Below are 17,500 nucleotides of genomic sequence, written 5' to 3'. Positions count from 1 at the left end.
CGCTAACAGTGACTCTCGCTTCGGCAAAAATCAATCGTCAATTCTCGTTAACCTTGCAGTTCTGTGCAGGATCGATCCGTTCTGGCCAGCTTTCAGAACTCTCTTTTACAGCACTAATGATTGCTTATGATTAATCGCTTGTGCTGAAGTATTCATAACGTCTGCTTAATGAATAAATGCTCAACTCTGACATCAGAGTTGATTTTCCTCACATAGCATCTCAAGCCAGACCTCTTAATTAAAAGCAGGCCCCTCATAATAAACACATTAAGCTTCACGTAGTAAAGGTGCAGTGTGTGATTTTTAGCAGCATCTAGTGGTGAGGTTGCGAATTGCAACCAACAGAAGTTACGGTGGCCGACGGGAAGTGATGTCGTCGTCTGAGACAGCAGAGAGTAGCCAGTTAATCAATGAGGTTTCTTTACAAAGATAAACTAAGAAATTAGGTTTACTTATTTATTCAGTAAAGCGATGTTATTGCGAATTTTATTGTTACTTGTTCATCATTGTGTCAGTGTTTTATTCGCTTCTTTGCACGAAGAACAGCATAGTGACGAAACGCGTTTGTCCGCTCAGGGCCACTGTAGAAACATGTCGGTGTAAGGAGACCCGCGGTGTGTGTAGAGAGAAACGCTCATTCTAAGTTAATAAAAACATAATGGTTCATTATGTAAGGTCTTTATACACCACTGAAAACATAGTTATGTATATTATATTTCTGTCAACAGATCCTCCTAATTATTACACACTGCACCTTTAACTCAATTATAGCCCCTTATATTAAACACATTCTGCTTCATGCACTAATTATATCCCAGATTCAGTGGATTCCCGCAGTGAAACTGTTCATCCGGGGACGCAGCGTGAATGTGGCTCCGTCAGTGACGTGCATGTGAATCTCAGGACAGTGAAGAGCGCAGAGATGAATATTAATGTCTGCGGCCGCTGAGACACTGACAGCACAAGCGCTAATGACTCATCGGTTCATTTCCTCTCGTTACCACGTCAAACGAACCTCAGCGAGACCCCGAACTAATGAAGCCAAACCCCAACGCCCCACCAGATATGAACACAAACAAATGTGTGCAAAAAAAAAAAACGTATAAAAAGGGACAACAAAAAAAGACATTACATTTAAAATGTATGTCACTTACAAAATACTTAGTATATATAAATATATTTATACCATGGTCTGGGTGAATACTCGATTCTGATTGGCCGCAGGGTGTCCATTAAAAAGTGATAGAGGACACCTAGTAAATAAACCGTCAGGCGTAACCAGGGAAACTAAGTTATTGTTTGTAAAAACTTTAGATTTCGATTGTAAAACTAATTCAAATATAGACGAATCCGACGAGCGTTCTGTGTAGGCTGCCATCTTGTGGCGACGCCATTACTGAGCTGTTACTAGTATGTAAACAAACCTCCGTGATAACGCAAACGCACCCTCGATGACAGCTACAGCCAGGCAGTATGACTTGTTGGGTTGATGATGTTAGACAGTGGCCTCCAGTCACAGATGAAGGTACAAACGATCTTACAGATTATTTATGAAAATAGCTTGGCAATAACTATGGTAGCTAGGCAAGCTAACGAGGAAACTATTAAAAGATCTGTCCATTTGGCAACAATAAATAAATGAATGATATCAAATAAACAAATTCATGTTTTTATTTTGTGACCATTATTTATCTCATTTTCACATTTCAAAAGGAAAGGGTAAGGTACAGCTAACTGCTAGCGTTGTTGGTTCTCAGAGTCACAGTCAAGCAAATACAGTAATGTTACTACTGCCCCAACGCGCCCCTTCGGTTGTTTTAAAGGTATTTAAGAGTATTTTCTCCTTCGCCTGGCATCCGATGATCAACAAAATGCCAACTACAGGTCACTGATAGAGGGTCAAAAAAATTATCTGAGCTCCGTATGGGTTGGTCAAATAATGCACACTCTACCAGATGATAAATACATAGTTCTTAAAGGACCTGTCCGATTTTCACAGACCATTAACAACACTTATACTGTTCAAATAACTCTGCAGAGGAAGAATAGTAAAGTTGTAGATGTAACGTTAGTGACAGTCGTAAATCGCGGGCTGTTTATTCCAGTGGACGCAACCAAACCAATAGGAGGCAATGGCGCAACGCTACCCAGCAACAGCTCAGTAATGGCGCCCGCTTACTTCCGGTAGTTTCGCCGGATTCGTCTATAAACTAATGTTTTAAAAATGTGTTATTTGACAAGTGACCATGGTATAAGCGGGTTAATGCCCTTCGAGGTGTCCATTGTCAGGTATTAATGGACTTTGGCGGAGGCAACCGTCCTCCACTGCGCGTCGGACAGTTCACGCCTCGCTGTCGTCCATTAATACCTGACAATGGACACCTCGTCAGGCATTAACCCTTACATATATCATAGAAAAAAAGGAAAAAAAAAAGTATACTTAAAGCTGCAGTCCGCAGTTTTTCCTCTTTGTCGCCATCTCTGTTTGAAATCTGCAATTGCAGTTATTCACGGAATTATCAACTTTACGTGGGTTGTGCCTCGGCTCTAGCCTGGTTCTACCAGACTCTCGTACATTTCATTTGTACAGAGAGTCTGGCCTCGCTCCATTGAAAAAACGTTTACTTCCTTGAAGGCGGGTTCTCTGTTAAAGTTCAAAACTATTGGATCTGCCCAGAGTCACTCAGAATCTGCCATAGCCAATCGCTAACGTGTGGTCTATTATGTTTAGAATAAATGTCTGTCTTTTATAAAGTTTATAAAGCAACGAGAATACTTTTTGTGCGCAAAAACAAACAAAAAAAACGACTTTATTCCACTATTCATTTCCTTCTCTCTGTTCCTCGAGTCTTGATGAAGCAGCGCGTCTGTGTGTTGTACGTCACACGTAGGCTCACTATTGGCCGACGCTAGTCATGTGTGTGATCACATCAACGTCATCGTTCTCAGCCACTCCCCTCTATTCGCTGATTGGTCCTACAAAAAATTTGTTTCTGGAAACCTAAGAATATACAGCAGTCCCAGACGTAGTACTGAAGGAAAATGAAATTGAGCGGAAGTACGTAGGAGGGCGGAGCCAGGCTACCTCGGCTCGGCACAGCGCGGATGAATCCAGTGTTTTGAGGAGAATGTGCGGCTGTCAATCACCGCGTTGGTGTGGATACTGGCGTTCGCAATCACAGATTCTGCTTTTTGGAAGTATGACCAACATAAGAATTTTCACCGGAAAATGTCAGTCTGAACAAGTAACATCCACTTTTGTTCTGAGCAACTAAGGGGAAAAAGCATTGCAGTAAATCGCACTGATTAAATCTACCGATTGCTTATCATATCACTCAAACCGTGCAAATTATACTTTGTTCTCAAATTGTTAATGTTAACAACATCAGCATTGTGTGACTACATTTAATGCCCTTCCGATATTTATCCTTGTTTTCACACGGGCCGGTTGCAGTCTCTTTTATTCATTCACATTTTACAGCGGGTGAATCTCCAGTTGGTGATTGTCGTTTGAACCTTTCTGGATCCGCCATCAAATTGATGTTTAATAATATCAAGAGCTGTGAGAAAAGGCTATAAATCTCCAACTCCAACATCCTCACACTCATAGCCGACTAGCCGAGACTCTTCTGTATGTGGACAGATGTGACGTAATGACACAAAGACATGCTCCAATTTCCCGCGGAAATCCACCAGTACCACTGGAGTTAAAGACATTATTACAAGCTCACCGTTTTGAGTCGAGCGAAGGCAAGCATAGTTTTGAACACTGGCTGGTTATGGACTTGCTCAAACATTTATTTTGGATCATTTTTAACCCCAAAAAGCTACGGACTGCAGCTTTAATTCCCAGTGGAGTAAAAAAATAAATAAACATGTTGAATTAAATTTTGCATGAAAAAAAGTTAAGTGCAGTTAAATTAAAATACATTAAATGTTGCTTGTCAAGTGAAACCATCATGTTTTTAGGATGTTTAGATATTTATACTGAAGTAGAAAATACTATTTAAAAAAAAATAGCAGTGTGCAGTATGCAGTAGTATTTAATAACACTACAAACGATTTACTCGTGACTCATCGGTTCATATCCTCTCGTTACCACGTCAAACGAACCTCAGAGAGACCCACAAACTAATGAAGCCAAACCTCAACGCCCCACCAGATATGAACACACAAACAAATATGTGCAAATGGGCAACACTTCTCATTTAACAATGAATTAACATGAGCAATACATTTTGCAGCATTTATTAATCTAGGTTAATGTTCGTTAATAAAAACTGCGGTTGATTATGATTGTTCACAACTTTAGATCAAAAAACGTATTATATGTGGAAATTAACATTAATTAAGATTAATAAATGCTGTATTCATGTTAACTAATGGTAACACATGAAGCCTCATTGTAAGGTGTTACCAGATGATAATTGTTTGCAGTGAACAACACAAATTTAATTGTCACAGGGGAAAAAAATGCCATTATTGGTAGCCATTAATTTTCTTTTCTTTACTCTTCTGACTCACTGAACCACACTGAGGTCAACAGAACAGACAAAACGCCCTCGTCTCTTCCTCTGAAGACTTCACACATCTCAGAGATTTAGTCTGTGTTGCTTGGCTTGAAATAAAACATGTAGAGAGAGAGAGAGAGAGAGAGAGAGAGAGAGAGAGAGAGAGAGAGAGAGAGAGAGAGAGAGAGAGAGAGAGAGAGAGAGAGAGAGAGAGAGAGAGAGAGAGAGAGAGAGAGATTATGATAATTCACTCACCTGTGTAAAATGAAATTCTGGAAATGTCTGTGGAAAGAAAGAGAAAGAGAAAGAGAAGATCAGGCCAGGTCACATTTATTTTGTCATCTCAGCACATTGAGCAGAGCATGTGGTTTTATAGGTCATCTGTAATCTCTGGGGACGGAGAAACATGATCCACAGCGCCACCTATCTGCGGTGAAGAGCACTGCTTATCTGGGACAAAACCACTGCCAGGATCCTCAGCAAGATGAGAAACCAGCACTCATTCACAACAGACTGGGAATATGACGAGAAAATAAAGTCTAAAGCTGGCTTTCAGTTCTGTTGCTTTCTGTATCAACTCATCTCAGATGTTTTATAACATATATTTATGAGTCGATAGTCATCATACAGTAGAGATGTGGAGCAGCTCAGATCATTAGATGAGAAATCATTGAGTTTATACTCAGACTTTTGATTGTAGGCTTTGTTTGGTGTCTTGACGAATCATTAAGATCTCTTGTGAAACTCTAGAGGAGTCAAATGTGAGATTAATGCTTTTTACCCTCAGGAGAATCATTTGGGAAGCAGGAGATTTCACACTGACTAGGAGAAAACAAGAGATATTTACAGTAAGAGATCAGTTTCAAGACAAGCATGTCTAAAGCCCTATCCGGACGGGACTAGTTTAACATGGAGAGGAGGGGTAAAGTCATTATCACCAGAGCTTCTCAGTGATTTTAGTCCCATCTCAGTGATCATTACGGACAATTTCCCTATTCGGACGGGATTAACTTTACCAGGGTAGATGGAGTAATGTAATTTTACCACAGGACGTCTGTAATAATAATGGCCAATTCGTACTGGATAAGATATCTCAGTAAAACTAGCAGAAGTGGGAGAGTAATAACTCGATTTGCGCATCGCCATCACTCCCGTCGTCATATGTATTACACTGCTTCCTGATATCACGTGCGCAAACATATATATAACCTATATTTATATATATAAAACAGTTATGTCCAGTCGAACGATGCATTAATTAACTTCAGATTGGATTGTGTTGGTAATAGGCACTTACCTTGAAGCACTTGAAAGTGCATGAACTGCGGCTGGTGAAATTATGTTTGTGTGTGAAAGTCTTATCTTGTTTGTGTACTTTTTTTCATAAAAAATAATTGATGTGGTGGTTGAAAGTCACACATTGAACACATTGAAAGCGTTTTAACTTGCTGTATTATCTGTTGGTTCGGAAATGCCACTTAATCTCACTGCCAGAAAGTTACTGGGGATAACATCACCGAGCATTGAACACATTTACAAAGATAGAGTAGTGAGAAAGGCCAATAACATTGTTTGTGATTACACACACCCGTTGGCATCTCATTTTAAATTATTGTCATCTAGGCGTCGTTTCTGCCCACCCCTTATGACCAAGAACAGATCCAAATTTTCTTTTGTACCACAAGCCATAACAGCCTTAAATCAGTCAAAATAAGCTAGATGTCCAGTTGGCCTGGTTAGATGCAGGGGTGTATAGTGTATTGCTTTGTATTGTATTTGTTTGTGTCATATGTCTGATGTTTTGTCATGAAGTGCCTTGCGACTGCGCCGCAAACCCAATTGCCCCACGGGGACAATAAAGTTATCTACTACTACTACCTAACGCTAAAAGATGTTTTGTGCCTCTAAAGGCCTCATTATACTTCTGCGTCGGACCTACGCCGGAGCCTATACGCCGTAGACAACGTGTTGGTTTTAATTTATACTTCTGTGTCGTTGTCCGCGTTGACGCGCACCTAGGGAGCATGTGAAACCCCGAGGGAGGGGTTCTGGCAGACCAATCACAGCGCTTGTGTCCGCGTAGAATTGACGCGTTGTTACATTTTTGGAGAGGTGCACGTCAGGGTACGCCGTAGGGTACGCGCGCTACACACAGCCTACGACGTAGCTACGGCGGCAGTTCGACGCAGAAGTATAAAACAGGCTTAACAAGTGCGTTTCTCATCTGAATGGTGTGTGTGAAACACTTGAGTTTTGCCACAGACTCGTCCCAGCGTCTAGAACGCAACTGGATGCTTTTTCCAGCGTCTCCATACTTGAAATGATGACCCAAATGACGGAATATAATTACGTTCATATTTACAGCGGGATTAGTATCACCTGAGGTCATTTTTCTGGACCTTTTTACTGAAGGTAAAAGTCGCCGTAATCTTTACAGACAATGGGTCTCATTCATGAAACATTCGTAAATATACGAGTAAATATGTGAGTGATTTGCGCGTAAAAATACTTCGTAAACGTCAGATGTGATAGTGAAATGTGTGTGTGTGTTAATGAATTCCAATCAGTCGTAAATGGGACGCGCGTGCACGCTCATTGTCAATTACCATAAATCCCGCCCATTAAATCCGACTGACAACTATATATGGGCATCGTATTATGACACCAAACGAAGGATTTCAACATGTCTTCTCAAAAGCGAATGAAAAAGAGAAATTTCTCGGATGCAAAAATTGAAGTTTTATTATCAGAAGTTCGTTCAAAACGCCACATTTTATTTTCAAGCGTACATAGTGGCGTATCAGGTCCTAAAAAAGGAAGCTTGGCAGCAGATGCAGTTAATGGAGTTTCATCTGTTAATCGAACAGTTCCAGAAGTGAAAAGAAAATGGTTCGACATGAAGCTTGACTGCAAAAAAACGAATTAGTTCACTTCGAAAAAATCATAAAAGTAAAAAGAAAAACCGTATGTAATTACTATATATAATATTTTTTCAAAATGCTGTAATATGTACCCGATTAAGGTGAATTAAAATGCAGTCTTATTAATGAGCAAAACGTTCGGATGTTAAACGCACTATTTACGGAGCAGGTGTAGATTTCTTTGGAAACATTTGGAAAATACGAACATTTTAATTAATCCGAAAATTTACGCCAGAACCACTTTACACACGATTTACACAAAAAAATTTTCTGCTCGTGTTTCATGAATGAGACCCATTGTCCGTTATGATCACTGAGATGCACATTCAGACGGGACTAAAATCACAGAGAAGCTCTGGTGATTATTACTCTACCCCACCTCTCCATGTTAAACTAGTCCCGTCCTAACAAGGCTTAAGTCAGTAAAGATTACGTCGACTTTTACCTTAATAGGTTAACTAATACATCGTTCGACCGGACATAATAGGTTATATGTGTTTGCGCACGTGATATCAGGAAGCAACGTAATACACACATGACGACATGACGTCCTGTGGTAATTACATTACTCCATCTACCCTTGTAAAGCTAACCCCGTCCGAATAGGGAAGAGGACAGGCTTGATGAATGTGGAGGACACGAGGACAAACGAGACATCTGAAACTGGACTCAGCGCTGAGACTGAAGCGAGACACACGAGCCGGAAGGAAACACACATTTATTGGAGTTCAGTTACAAGGAAAAGCTTTATCAACTGTCAGCCACATCAACAAATCAATGAGCAGAGAGATGATTCACCACCTCCTGATTTGTGTGTGTGTGTGTGTGTGTGTGTGTGTGTGTGTGTGTGTGTGTGTGTGGGCGGTTTAAAGATATTGCATCCAGATGACTAGTTTCTCATAAACACTGAGTAATCAACTCAACATGTTTTTGGTAATTCTGATGCTGAGTTAAAGGTTCAGCTTCAATGCTGCAATGATTCACATCGTCACCAAATGCATCGAAACGCTGCATTTCAACCTTTGCATGACACTGAAGCACAAAGCAAAAAGAAAAATTATGGATAAGTATAAATTGTGCCTTTCTGCATTAATTGTATATGTATTCATGTTTTTATACAAAGCTAAAATTGGACTGGATAAGAACCATCCTCTTTATTAATTCTTCATCTGTAGGAAATATGCACATATAAATCTATTTTAAACTGATGCAAGGAGGATCAAAAGCATTAATGCAACATTTTAACAAAAATAATAGCAATTTATCAATATGACTGCATCAGCACGGTGTTATTTTTCTGCATTTAATTCCCCTAAAAGATTTACGAATCAAATAATGATAGAATGAATGAGCTGGAAACTGTACTGTAAATGAAGCTTCATAGCGGGTTCATCAAAACTGGGTCACTTCTTTCCAGAGCGCTACACAAGACGAGGCTGTTTGTTTGTCCACATTAGCTGATAACTTTTTACATCTGTCAGAGACGCACGCAAACACAACCACACACATACAAAACTAACACATGTGCACTGACTCGTGTGACTGGACACACACACACACACAAACACAGAGATCACAGAGCGGAAAGAAACCGCAACATCAAACACAGAGCAAACAAAAACTACACAGACTTACTCAGACGCACATTTACATCTGTTCAAACTCAACTCATCACAGATTAATGTTCATTTGCAAATAAACATCATGTAACATCTTGTATGATAGTAATTGAGTGATATATTGCATATTTATTCATATTTTATTATTATATATAATGTATGTCATATTTTAAGTAGTTTTACATATGCATTTAACGTGTATATAAAGTCAAATAAAGTCAAATATACATATTAATAAATTAATATACATGTAATTTATTATATAATATTAAAAAATATGTAATAATATTTTTAGATAATTACACAAGAGTTATATAATACAGTTTCGTATATACACACATTATTTGCATTATTATTGTTGTATTTTTCATGAATAAATAAATGAAATCGTCAACTTTCCCTTAGGTAATCCCGTTAGCTAAAAAAGCCCAACCAGTTTTCCTCTTAATGACGGATTAATCAGACACTTTCAGAAACACCTTCCACTATACGAGTCAGAGAATCCCGTACACGTCTGTCTACCCTCACTTACACTCATCTGTCACACACTCTCAGTGTAAAGTTGTCATCACGACGCTGTTGATAAAGAGTGTGAATGAGGTGAACAGATGGAGGGAACTGAGAAATGAGATCCGGGTCACGGCACCAGATTCACAGATGGGCTCCTCGAACATCTCCCATAAACCCTGGCAGCAATAACTCCACCATTATGGAGCTTCTTTGATGTGGACAAACTATAACAACCAAGAACAGGCTTCTGCGCTCCTTTATGAGCTCTGACATCGGACCCTAATGGATGACAGACGCATCTACGGAAATGCCAAACCTCGTGAGCCTCAAATGTGGATTCCCTCGCGTCCTTTCTCTACGGCTCTCAGCGGACAGCAATTATACACACACTCCAAATAATCAATACTGTTAGTGGATAATCAAATCTACATGTGAATGGCATGGTGTGGCCGCTCTATTGACCATGTGTCCAGAGATTAAAGGATCAGTGTGATTTTAACACACTTCAGTCACACTTCATATACGCTGGTCAGACAGCCGGCCATTTTTAATAGACAGTTCACACTTTCATACGCACCAGTTTTGATGCTGTCGGCTCCATATGTCACACATTACAGATGCAAAGGTCAACTTAACGCAGACGAGCAGGACTACGCAAACACAAACACCTGCTTATCAAGCTGTTAGCCTTTGAGCTCGGCTGGTTATGTGAGGATGGAGTGAAACTTGAACACAAATGGCTCTGTGTTTCAGCTCAGTCAGCGCACAACCGCAGCGTTATCACAGTCACTCAGAACAGATACGCATCAGACTTCATTAAACGATGCTTGTTCGCTGGCAAATGCTCCAGTGACCGCTAAAGTGTTGGCCGAAAACGGCACCAAAAAGAGTCTGTTCTGATTAATATCTGATTTGAACATAAACTATCATTCAAAAGGCTGCGGTCAGTATTCAGAAATGAATACTTTTATTTAGGGATGTATCGATATGAACATTTTGGCCGACACCGATAACCGATAATTCTTGATATTTGAAAGCCGATAATAACGATATATTGGCTGATGAATCTAAATCTGATGTTATATAATATTTAAGACCCCTGTTTACAAAAACAAAAGTCTCACTATTAAAAGCCTTGACCCAAACACTTCAACGTAAATCAAACAAATACAGTACAGTAGCCTAGTGTGAACCAGTGCAAGATTTACTACAATAATGCAAACAAGTCTGGAGAACATTACTTGCATATGAAGAATCAAAATGCATGTGCCATGGATAAATACATTGGAATAGCCTATGCACGGACAATCAAGAACTTATTTTAATTAAACCATATTGTTGATGAAAATTATAGGCCTACAAGTAGGCCTGTCGCAATAATTAATATATTGACTTATCGCACAATATATGTACATGACTTCAATAATTTTTAGTGACGCAATATATCGCCCATTATGTTTACATGATAATGAATGTCACCAACATTTTGCTTATCGTGCTGTCATCTGGTCTGTTCTCCGTGTCAGAGGCAAAAGCGGGGCTCGGGCAGTTCCTTCATGATGGATAGTTTTATTCATACACAGAGCGGTCATTGACAGGTGAGAAAAGGCGTCTTTAGGCCGTTATAGTGTTTTCCTGACAACTACAGACAGTTTGAAAGAACAAGTCCAAATGCACTTGATTTCAAAGCTGCAATCCACTGTTCTGGTGCAAATATAAACGTCACGGCGTAAATAGTTTTAGCAGCAGATAAGGCCTGTTGAGGCATCTGTGCCTTTGTTCATACGGACATCTGACTGCTAAGCAGGGTTTGTGTTTTCAGCAATTTAAAGCACCTTTACTTTACAGAGAAAAGAAAGCCAGGGGAAAATCTGTGAATGGAACATTTGCATAAGTGCCTTTTGTGCTTTTGCAAGTGCATTTTTTCCTACTTGTTACTTTGTATTTTTTTTTTTAATAGAAAATGTTTATTTAGCCTACTATTTATTCAAGTTTTGCTTTTATTTAGGATATTTAATTTTTTTAACACTTTATTTCCATGATCTAAAGAATTAATAGATTGTTGTCATTTGAAAGTGTGTAGGCCTACTTGCATTATTATGCTGTTATATTATGATTATATATTCAGTTGCATAAAATGAACTTATGAACAAATAATATTGTTTATTGCAATTATTTCTGGGACAATATATCGCACAACAAAAAGTAGTTATCGTGGCAGGCCTACCTACAAGAAAAATAAAAGTGCTAGTTATTATTAATAATACATCAATGTTTTGATCTGAAGTAACTTTGAACTGATGATAACATTAAAATGAACATATATTGGCCGATACCGATGTGGTGGCCGATATATTGTGAGCATCCCTACTTTTATTCATAAAGGATGCATTAAATTGATCAAATGTAGCATTAAATACATTTATAATGATACAAAAGATTCTGTTCTTTTGAACTTTCTATTCATCAAAGAATCCTGAAAAAACAATGTATCACAGTTTCCACAAAAATATGAAGCAGCACAACTGTTTTTAAAATTGATAATAATCAGAAAGGGCAGCAGTATCAACATATCGAATGATTTCTGAAGGGTCATGTGACACTGAAGACTGGAGTAATGATGCTGAAAATTGAGCTTTGATCACAGGAATAAATTACATTTTAACGTATATTCACATAAAAAAGATATTTTAAACTGTAATAATATTTCACTGTTTTAACTGTATTTTTTGATGAACATAAGAAACTTTATATTGCAGACTGCAAACTTTTGAATGGCAGTGTAAATATTGCAGATATCAGCAGAATAAAACAGCTTTTCTAGGTCAAAAACATTAAAGAGATTAATCAAAAGGACAATTCACTTATAAAAACTAGAAAAAGCACCTGGCTAATAAACATGAGATCCTGCACTGAAATCTCAGTAGTACTTTATTAAACTGCACTTACCCTTGAGGATCTATAAATAATACCTAACCACCATCTGTATGCTAGCGTGGAGAAACGCCCCAGCTGTGATTTATCTACCTCAGACCCGCCGACCGCACCGTTCTGCTGCACACGACAGACCACGGCTTCGTCTCGCACACGTGATTACTGGACGACAAGATGACGGAGTGAATGAAGGATTTCATCCACGCAAACGTGAAGATAAACCTCTCTGTACCGTGTCAGAGCTCGTATGCTGACCAAACACTAAATGTTGGGTGTCATATCAGTTCACAATACACAGGGTGTAACAATATATCGTGTCACAATGTATCGCACTACAAAAATGCATCAATATGTATCGTGGATAGTGACAATATGTATTGTGTTTAGTTCACCCAAAATGAAAATTACTGTGAAGTTCAAATTCTCAGGGTTTTAGTGTCAGTATTGCATTAAACTACTATAAATAATGCTGAATATAATGTACAATATTTGCCAAATGTCTGATGTTACCAGTAAAAAGTGGCCTACATTATTTTAAATATATCTAGTCAGTGAAAGAGTGCAAATATTCGTCTAGAATAATACTGTATTTTCATCTTCAGAATCATGAATATTGTTATTCTGGTGTCTCTATTGTCCTGTGCTTTGGGTTTCCAGCACAAGTCCAAGCCTATTCATTTACACAATGTAATATCAAATTTAGCATTTTAATCAACAATACATTTTTTTTAACCCTTTATCACATGTCTTGGAGTATCGCAATAATATCGTATCGTGATATGTATTGAATCATGACATGAGGGGGTCGTTACACCACTACTAGGGCTGCACAATATTGAGGAAAAATGCGATATGCGATAACTCGTTAAATAATGCGATATTCGATATGCGATACGATAATGCTGTGTAAGTAAACTCAATTATTTTTTAGTTTTTCTTTGTTATATTATGTTTCTTAACCTACATACGTGTTTCACATTCTTTTTGTGAGAAGAAAACATCCCTACAGCTTCTGAAAGTGAACATCAGTGTTTTACTGTAGCATAAGAAGTGTTATTTTAACATCAGTGGGGTTTAGGGGTTCAGGTTATCCTACATTTTGTTTATTTAACAACACAAACTGAATAATCAAATGTAAAAATAAACACTGATCAGTTTTCACTGTATGAATTAAATATCCTGATTCCTATTAAAGCTACAAAAGCTATTCAGCCGAGAGAGCAGCGAGTGATTTTCTGTTTGTCTTTTGTTCATGACTCAGTTATTATTAGGGGTGTGCATTGGCACTGCCCTCACGATTCGATTCGATTACGATTCACCAGGTAACGATTCGATTCAATTCGATTCTACGATGCATTGCTATGCATCAAAATTCTACTGCACACAACAAGGCAAAATTTTCATCAGTCATGAGGCAATACAAGCAGTCAGATATTGAACAACAGATTTTATTGGCTGCTATGTGTGTATTATCACTCTCCTGTATCTTTAACATAAATGTCATTAAATAAAATAAAATTGAATGGTACAGGGTATTGGATATGGCATTTTCAAACCTGAAAAAGAAAGCATAAATCACTGCTTTCAGTGCTTTGAATGAGAAATGTTTCTCTTCTCTCTGCTTGAGAACCATTTGAAATTAAATTTCAACTTTATTGTCCAACTCTAGGCCAGAAAATAAACAGTGTAGGGTGTAACGGTTCACAAAATTCATGGTTCGGTTCAATACGATACACTTGTGTCACGGTTCGGTACGTTTTCGATACAGCAAAAAGAAAGAAATGCCAGAGAAATTTCCTTGATTTTTTTTTTTTTTTAATTCTTTTTTTATTAGAACTAACATAAAATATGACATTTTTTTTTCTTTGAGCAATGATGGAGCTATAATTGACTCTTCTTAGGAGCATATAAAACAAAACATCTCCTTGGAAAAAAATTAAATGTAATTTTTTGTGCTTATAAACAAATGTTTATTTTAGTTCAGATTAACATTTGAGGGCAGCAATATTATTCATAATGTCGAAATAAATCCGACATAACGTTACTTGAAAGCATTATAGCCTGGATATAGTTCATTCATGGCACAATGTTTCTTCCTGGTTTCCACGTCAGCGCTGTTTGATCCGTTAATAACGGAGAAATGTGAATGTTTATCACTAGATCTCGCAGCGATGTTATTACTTTAGTGGCGAGTTCAAATGCTTTCTTTACTGGATCTCTTAGCGCTGTGTAGTATAAGATCGGCTCGCGCTGCGTTGGTCCAAACTGATAAACAGTCCGTCACGAGTAGCTCAGTTTCGTTCCGCTTACATTGCGTTTGCCATTTGATGTTGTGGTCGCGCCAGCGTCTACATTATGAGCGCGCTCGCGACGCGCTTACATTTGAAATAACCGTTCAGTTTGAAAATGCGTGCCTTGTACCGAACGGTTTAGTACGAATACGCGTACCGTTACACCCCTAAAACAGTGACATAATCGATTATGGCACTTTGCCGCATCGATGCTGAATCGTGCATGCCCCGCATTGCGATGCATCGCCGAATCGATTATTGTTGACACCACTAGTTATTATATGCATTTCGTGATATATACATTTGTGATATTTCGATATATTGTGCAGCCCTAAGTTACCCCTACAGATAAAATCTGCTCATTTAATGTTGTTGCAACAAGCTTGTCGGTCAGTGAATGTCGTGGATGGATGGTCTGACTCCATAATAATCCCGAAGACGCCCGTCTGTCTGAAAGCTTGAGGTTCATTTCGCTCACGATCACCTGATTTACTCTTTCCTGTATTACAGATCGGCTCCAAGTCCTTCAGCATTAGATGGACATGCGTCAAGCTTTGAAGATGATTCTTCAAATGACTCCTGTATCTGTCCAGAGAGCACAGTATCTGAGATGATATCTGTGAAGGGCTCTGAGGATCAGACTTCAAACCAGCTCTGCTCTGACTACCCATAATGCACTGTGGCACCAGTGGGGGGTTTGCTTTCCCATAATCCTCAGCGAGACAGAGAGCAGCCAGATGCTGATGCAGCAGAACTGATACAAGGTCAGAGAGAGAGAGAGAGAGAGAGAGAGAGAGAGAGAGAGAGAGAGAGAGAGAGAGAGATAGAATAGAGAGATAGAATAAAATACCATTGCCAAAAAAATCATGAAAAAAAATCTAAATAAATTGCTTTTAAATTAATTATTAAATGTTATATAATTAATTCCTTTTTTGTAAAATGAAAAAAGCATTGGCTAAACAAGTTTTTGCTCACCCTCAAAAAGTGACAACTTTAACATGCTATATACAAATATCTGTGTGATATTTTGAGCTAAAATTTCGCATACACACTCTGGGGACATCAGAGACTTATTTTACATCTTGTGAAAAGGGCATTATACCAGCCCTTTAAATTATGTAAAATGATATTAAATTCAGCAGTATTGATTTATGACTTTCATAGTTGCAGATGAACACAAAAGGACAGACAATAGTGGCGTCTCACTGTTGCACGAGTGAACTAAACTCAACCGGGTCTGACAAATGATGGAGGGCTGTTTAACACACACACACACACACACACACACACACACACACACACACACACACACACACACACACACACACACACACACACACACACACACACACACACACACACACACACACACACACACACACACACACACACACACACAGCTCTTTCCTCCCTGTAATTCCCTTTTATTGTGTGGTCACTATGAGCAGATCAAGGGCCCAGGGCAAAACAAGCACACACACACACACACACACACACCCTACAGGCTCTAACACCTGCCAAACAAACTCAGGCCAACATTCACGACCTCACACACACACACACACACACACACACACACACACACACACACACACACACACCACACACACACAAACACACACACACACACACACACGCACGCTTCCAAGGAAAGCAATCAGTCAAAAGTAATCCAATATCAGGTCACAGAGTTCAGCGCATGTACGAACACACATGAATAGAAGTAACAGTCACTCAAATATCAATCTGCATTTGACCTTAATAATATCACAATGCCAAAAACAACAACAACTCCAGACGCTTACAACAGATTCTTATCAGTAATTATCATTCATAAATGTGCATATGCAGAAGTGTTCGACCTATATTCTGCCACTACAGTTCCCAACATGAGCGTTCATGCAGTCTTCCTGAAGTAAATCACACCGCCACAGATCATCTTACAGAAGAATTAATTCATTATAAAGGATGAACCAGTGATAAATATCAACTATCTTTGACAATCTGGCTGTTTATGTAATCTAATAATATTCTTCAGACGAACAGACAAAAAAAAAAACTCGCAGCGGTTCTAGATCAACAATCTGCATCGCATACGGTTACATTTACACTTAATCAAAGTTTACAGAAACAAATAGTAATCATTAGTGATGCAAAATATATCAGTGATTGCATCGGTATCATCCTATACAAAACCAGCTTAATTAGGTTTAATTTCAAATTTAAATAGTAAACTCTTTTTCTATGCCAGATTACAAAAGCATTAAACTATTATCCACCTTTAAATTATATTGTTTCAAAGTGTTTACCATTTAAAAAATAGATTTAGATGAGAATACTTAATAACACTAATATGCAATAGTGTATAGGTGAATAAGTATGTATGTGTGGATATATATATATATATATATATATATATATATATATATATATTAGTATATTGGCTATTCATATAATACGGCATTTCTTTTTAATAACCATAAATATCAATATGCACTTCAAATCATGTTTCTATCAAGAGCTTCATAAAGATCTCACTATTTGGAGCATCATAAAGATTTAACTCTATGTATTGTAGTAAAAGTATTGTAACACTGCAGCCTAAACATGCAGTGTTTTCCTTCGGCTCCACATATTCAAACACGAATCTTCGTAAATTCAATTTTCCCATTGAGGCAGGAGCAGAACTCATTACAGTGGAAACGGAAGCCTCT

General features: G+C 38.3%; 1 protein-coding gene across 4 annotated transcripts in view; it reads right to left on the bottom strand.

The window, feature by feature from the left end:
- ptk2aa (protein tyrosine kinase 2aa) overlaps positions 1 to 17,500 on the bottom strand; it is a 112,702-nt gene that overhangs the window by 75,155 nt on the left and 20,047 nt on the right. For all 4 annotated transcript variants that reach the window (XM_081376777.1, XM_081376776.1, XM_081376779.1 and 1 more), the window contains one exon: positions 4,767 to 4,793. In XM_081376777.1, the coding sequence (XP_081232903.1) occupies positions 4,767 to 4,793 (27 nt within the window). The remainder of the gene's footprint in view (positions 1 to 4,766; positions 4,794 to 17,500) is intronic.

Source organism: Scardinius erythrophthalmus (genome assembly GCF_964197995.2).
Source record: "Scardinius erythrophthalmus genome assembly, chromosome: 10".
Lineage (NCBI taxonomy): Eukaryota > Metazoa > Chordata > Actinopteri > Cypriniformes > Leuciscidae > Scardinius > Scardinius erythrophthalmus.
The sequence above is the reverse complement of the archived record's forward strand: the minus strand, read 5'-3'. Positions and strand labels throughout refer to the sequence as shown.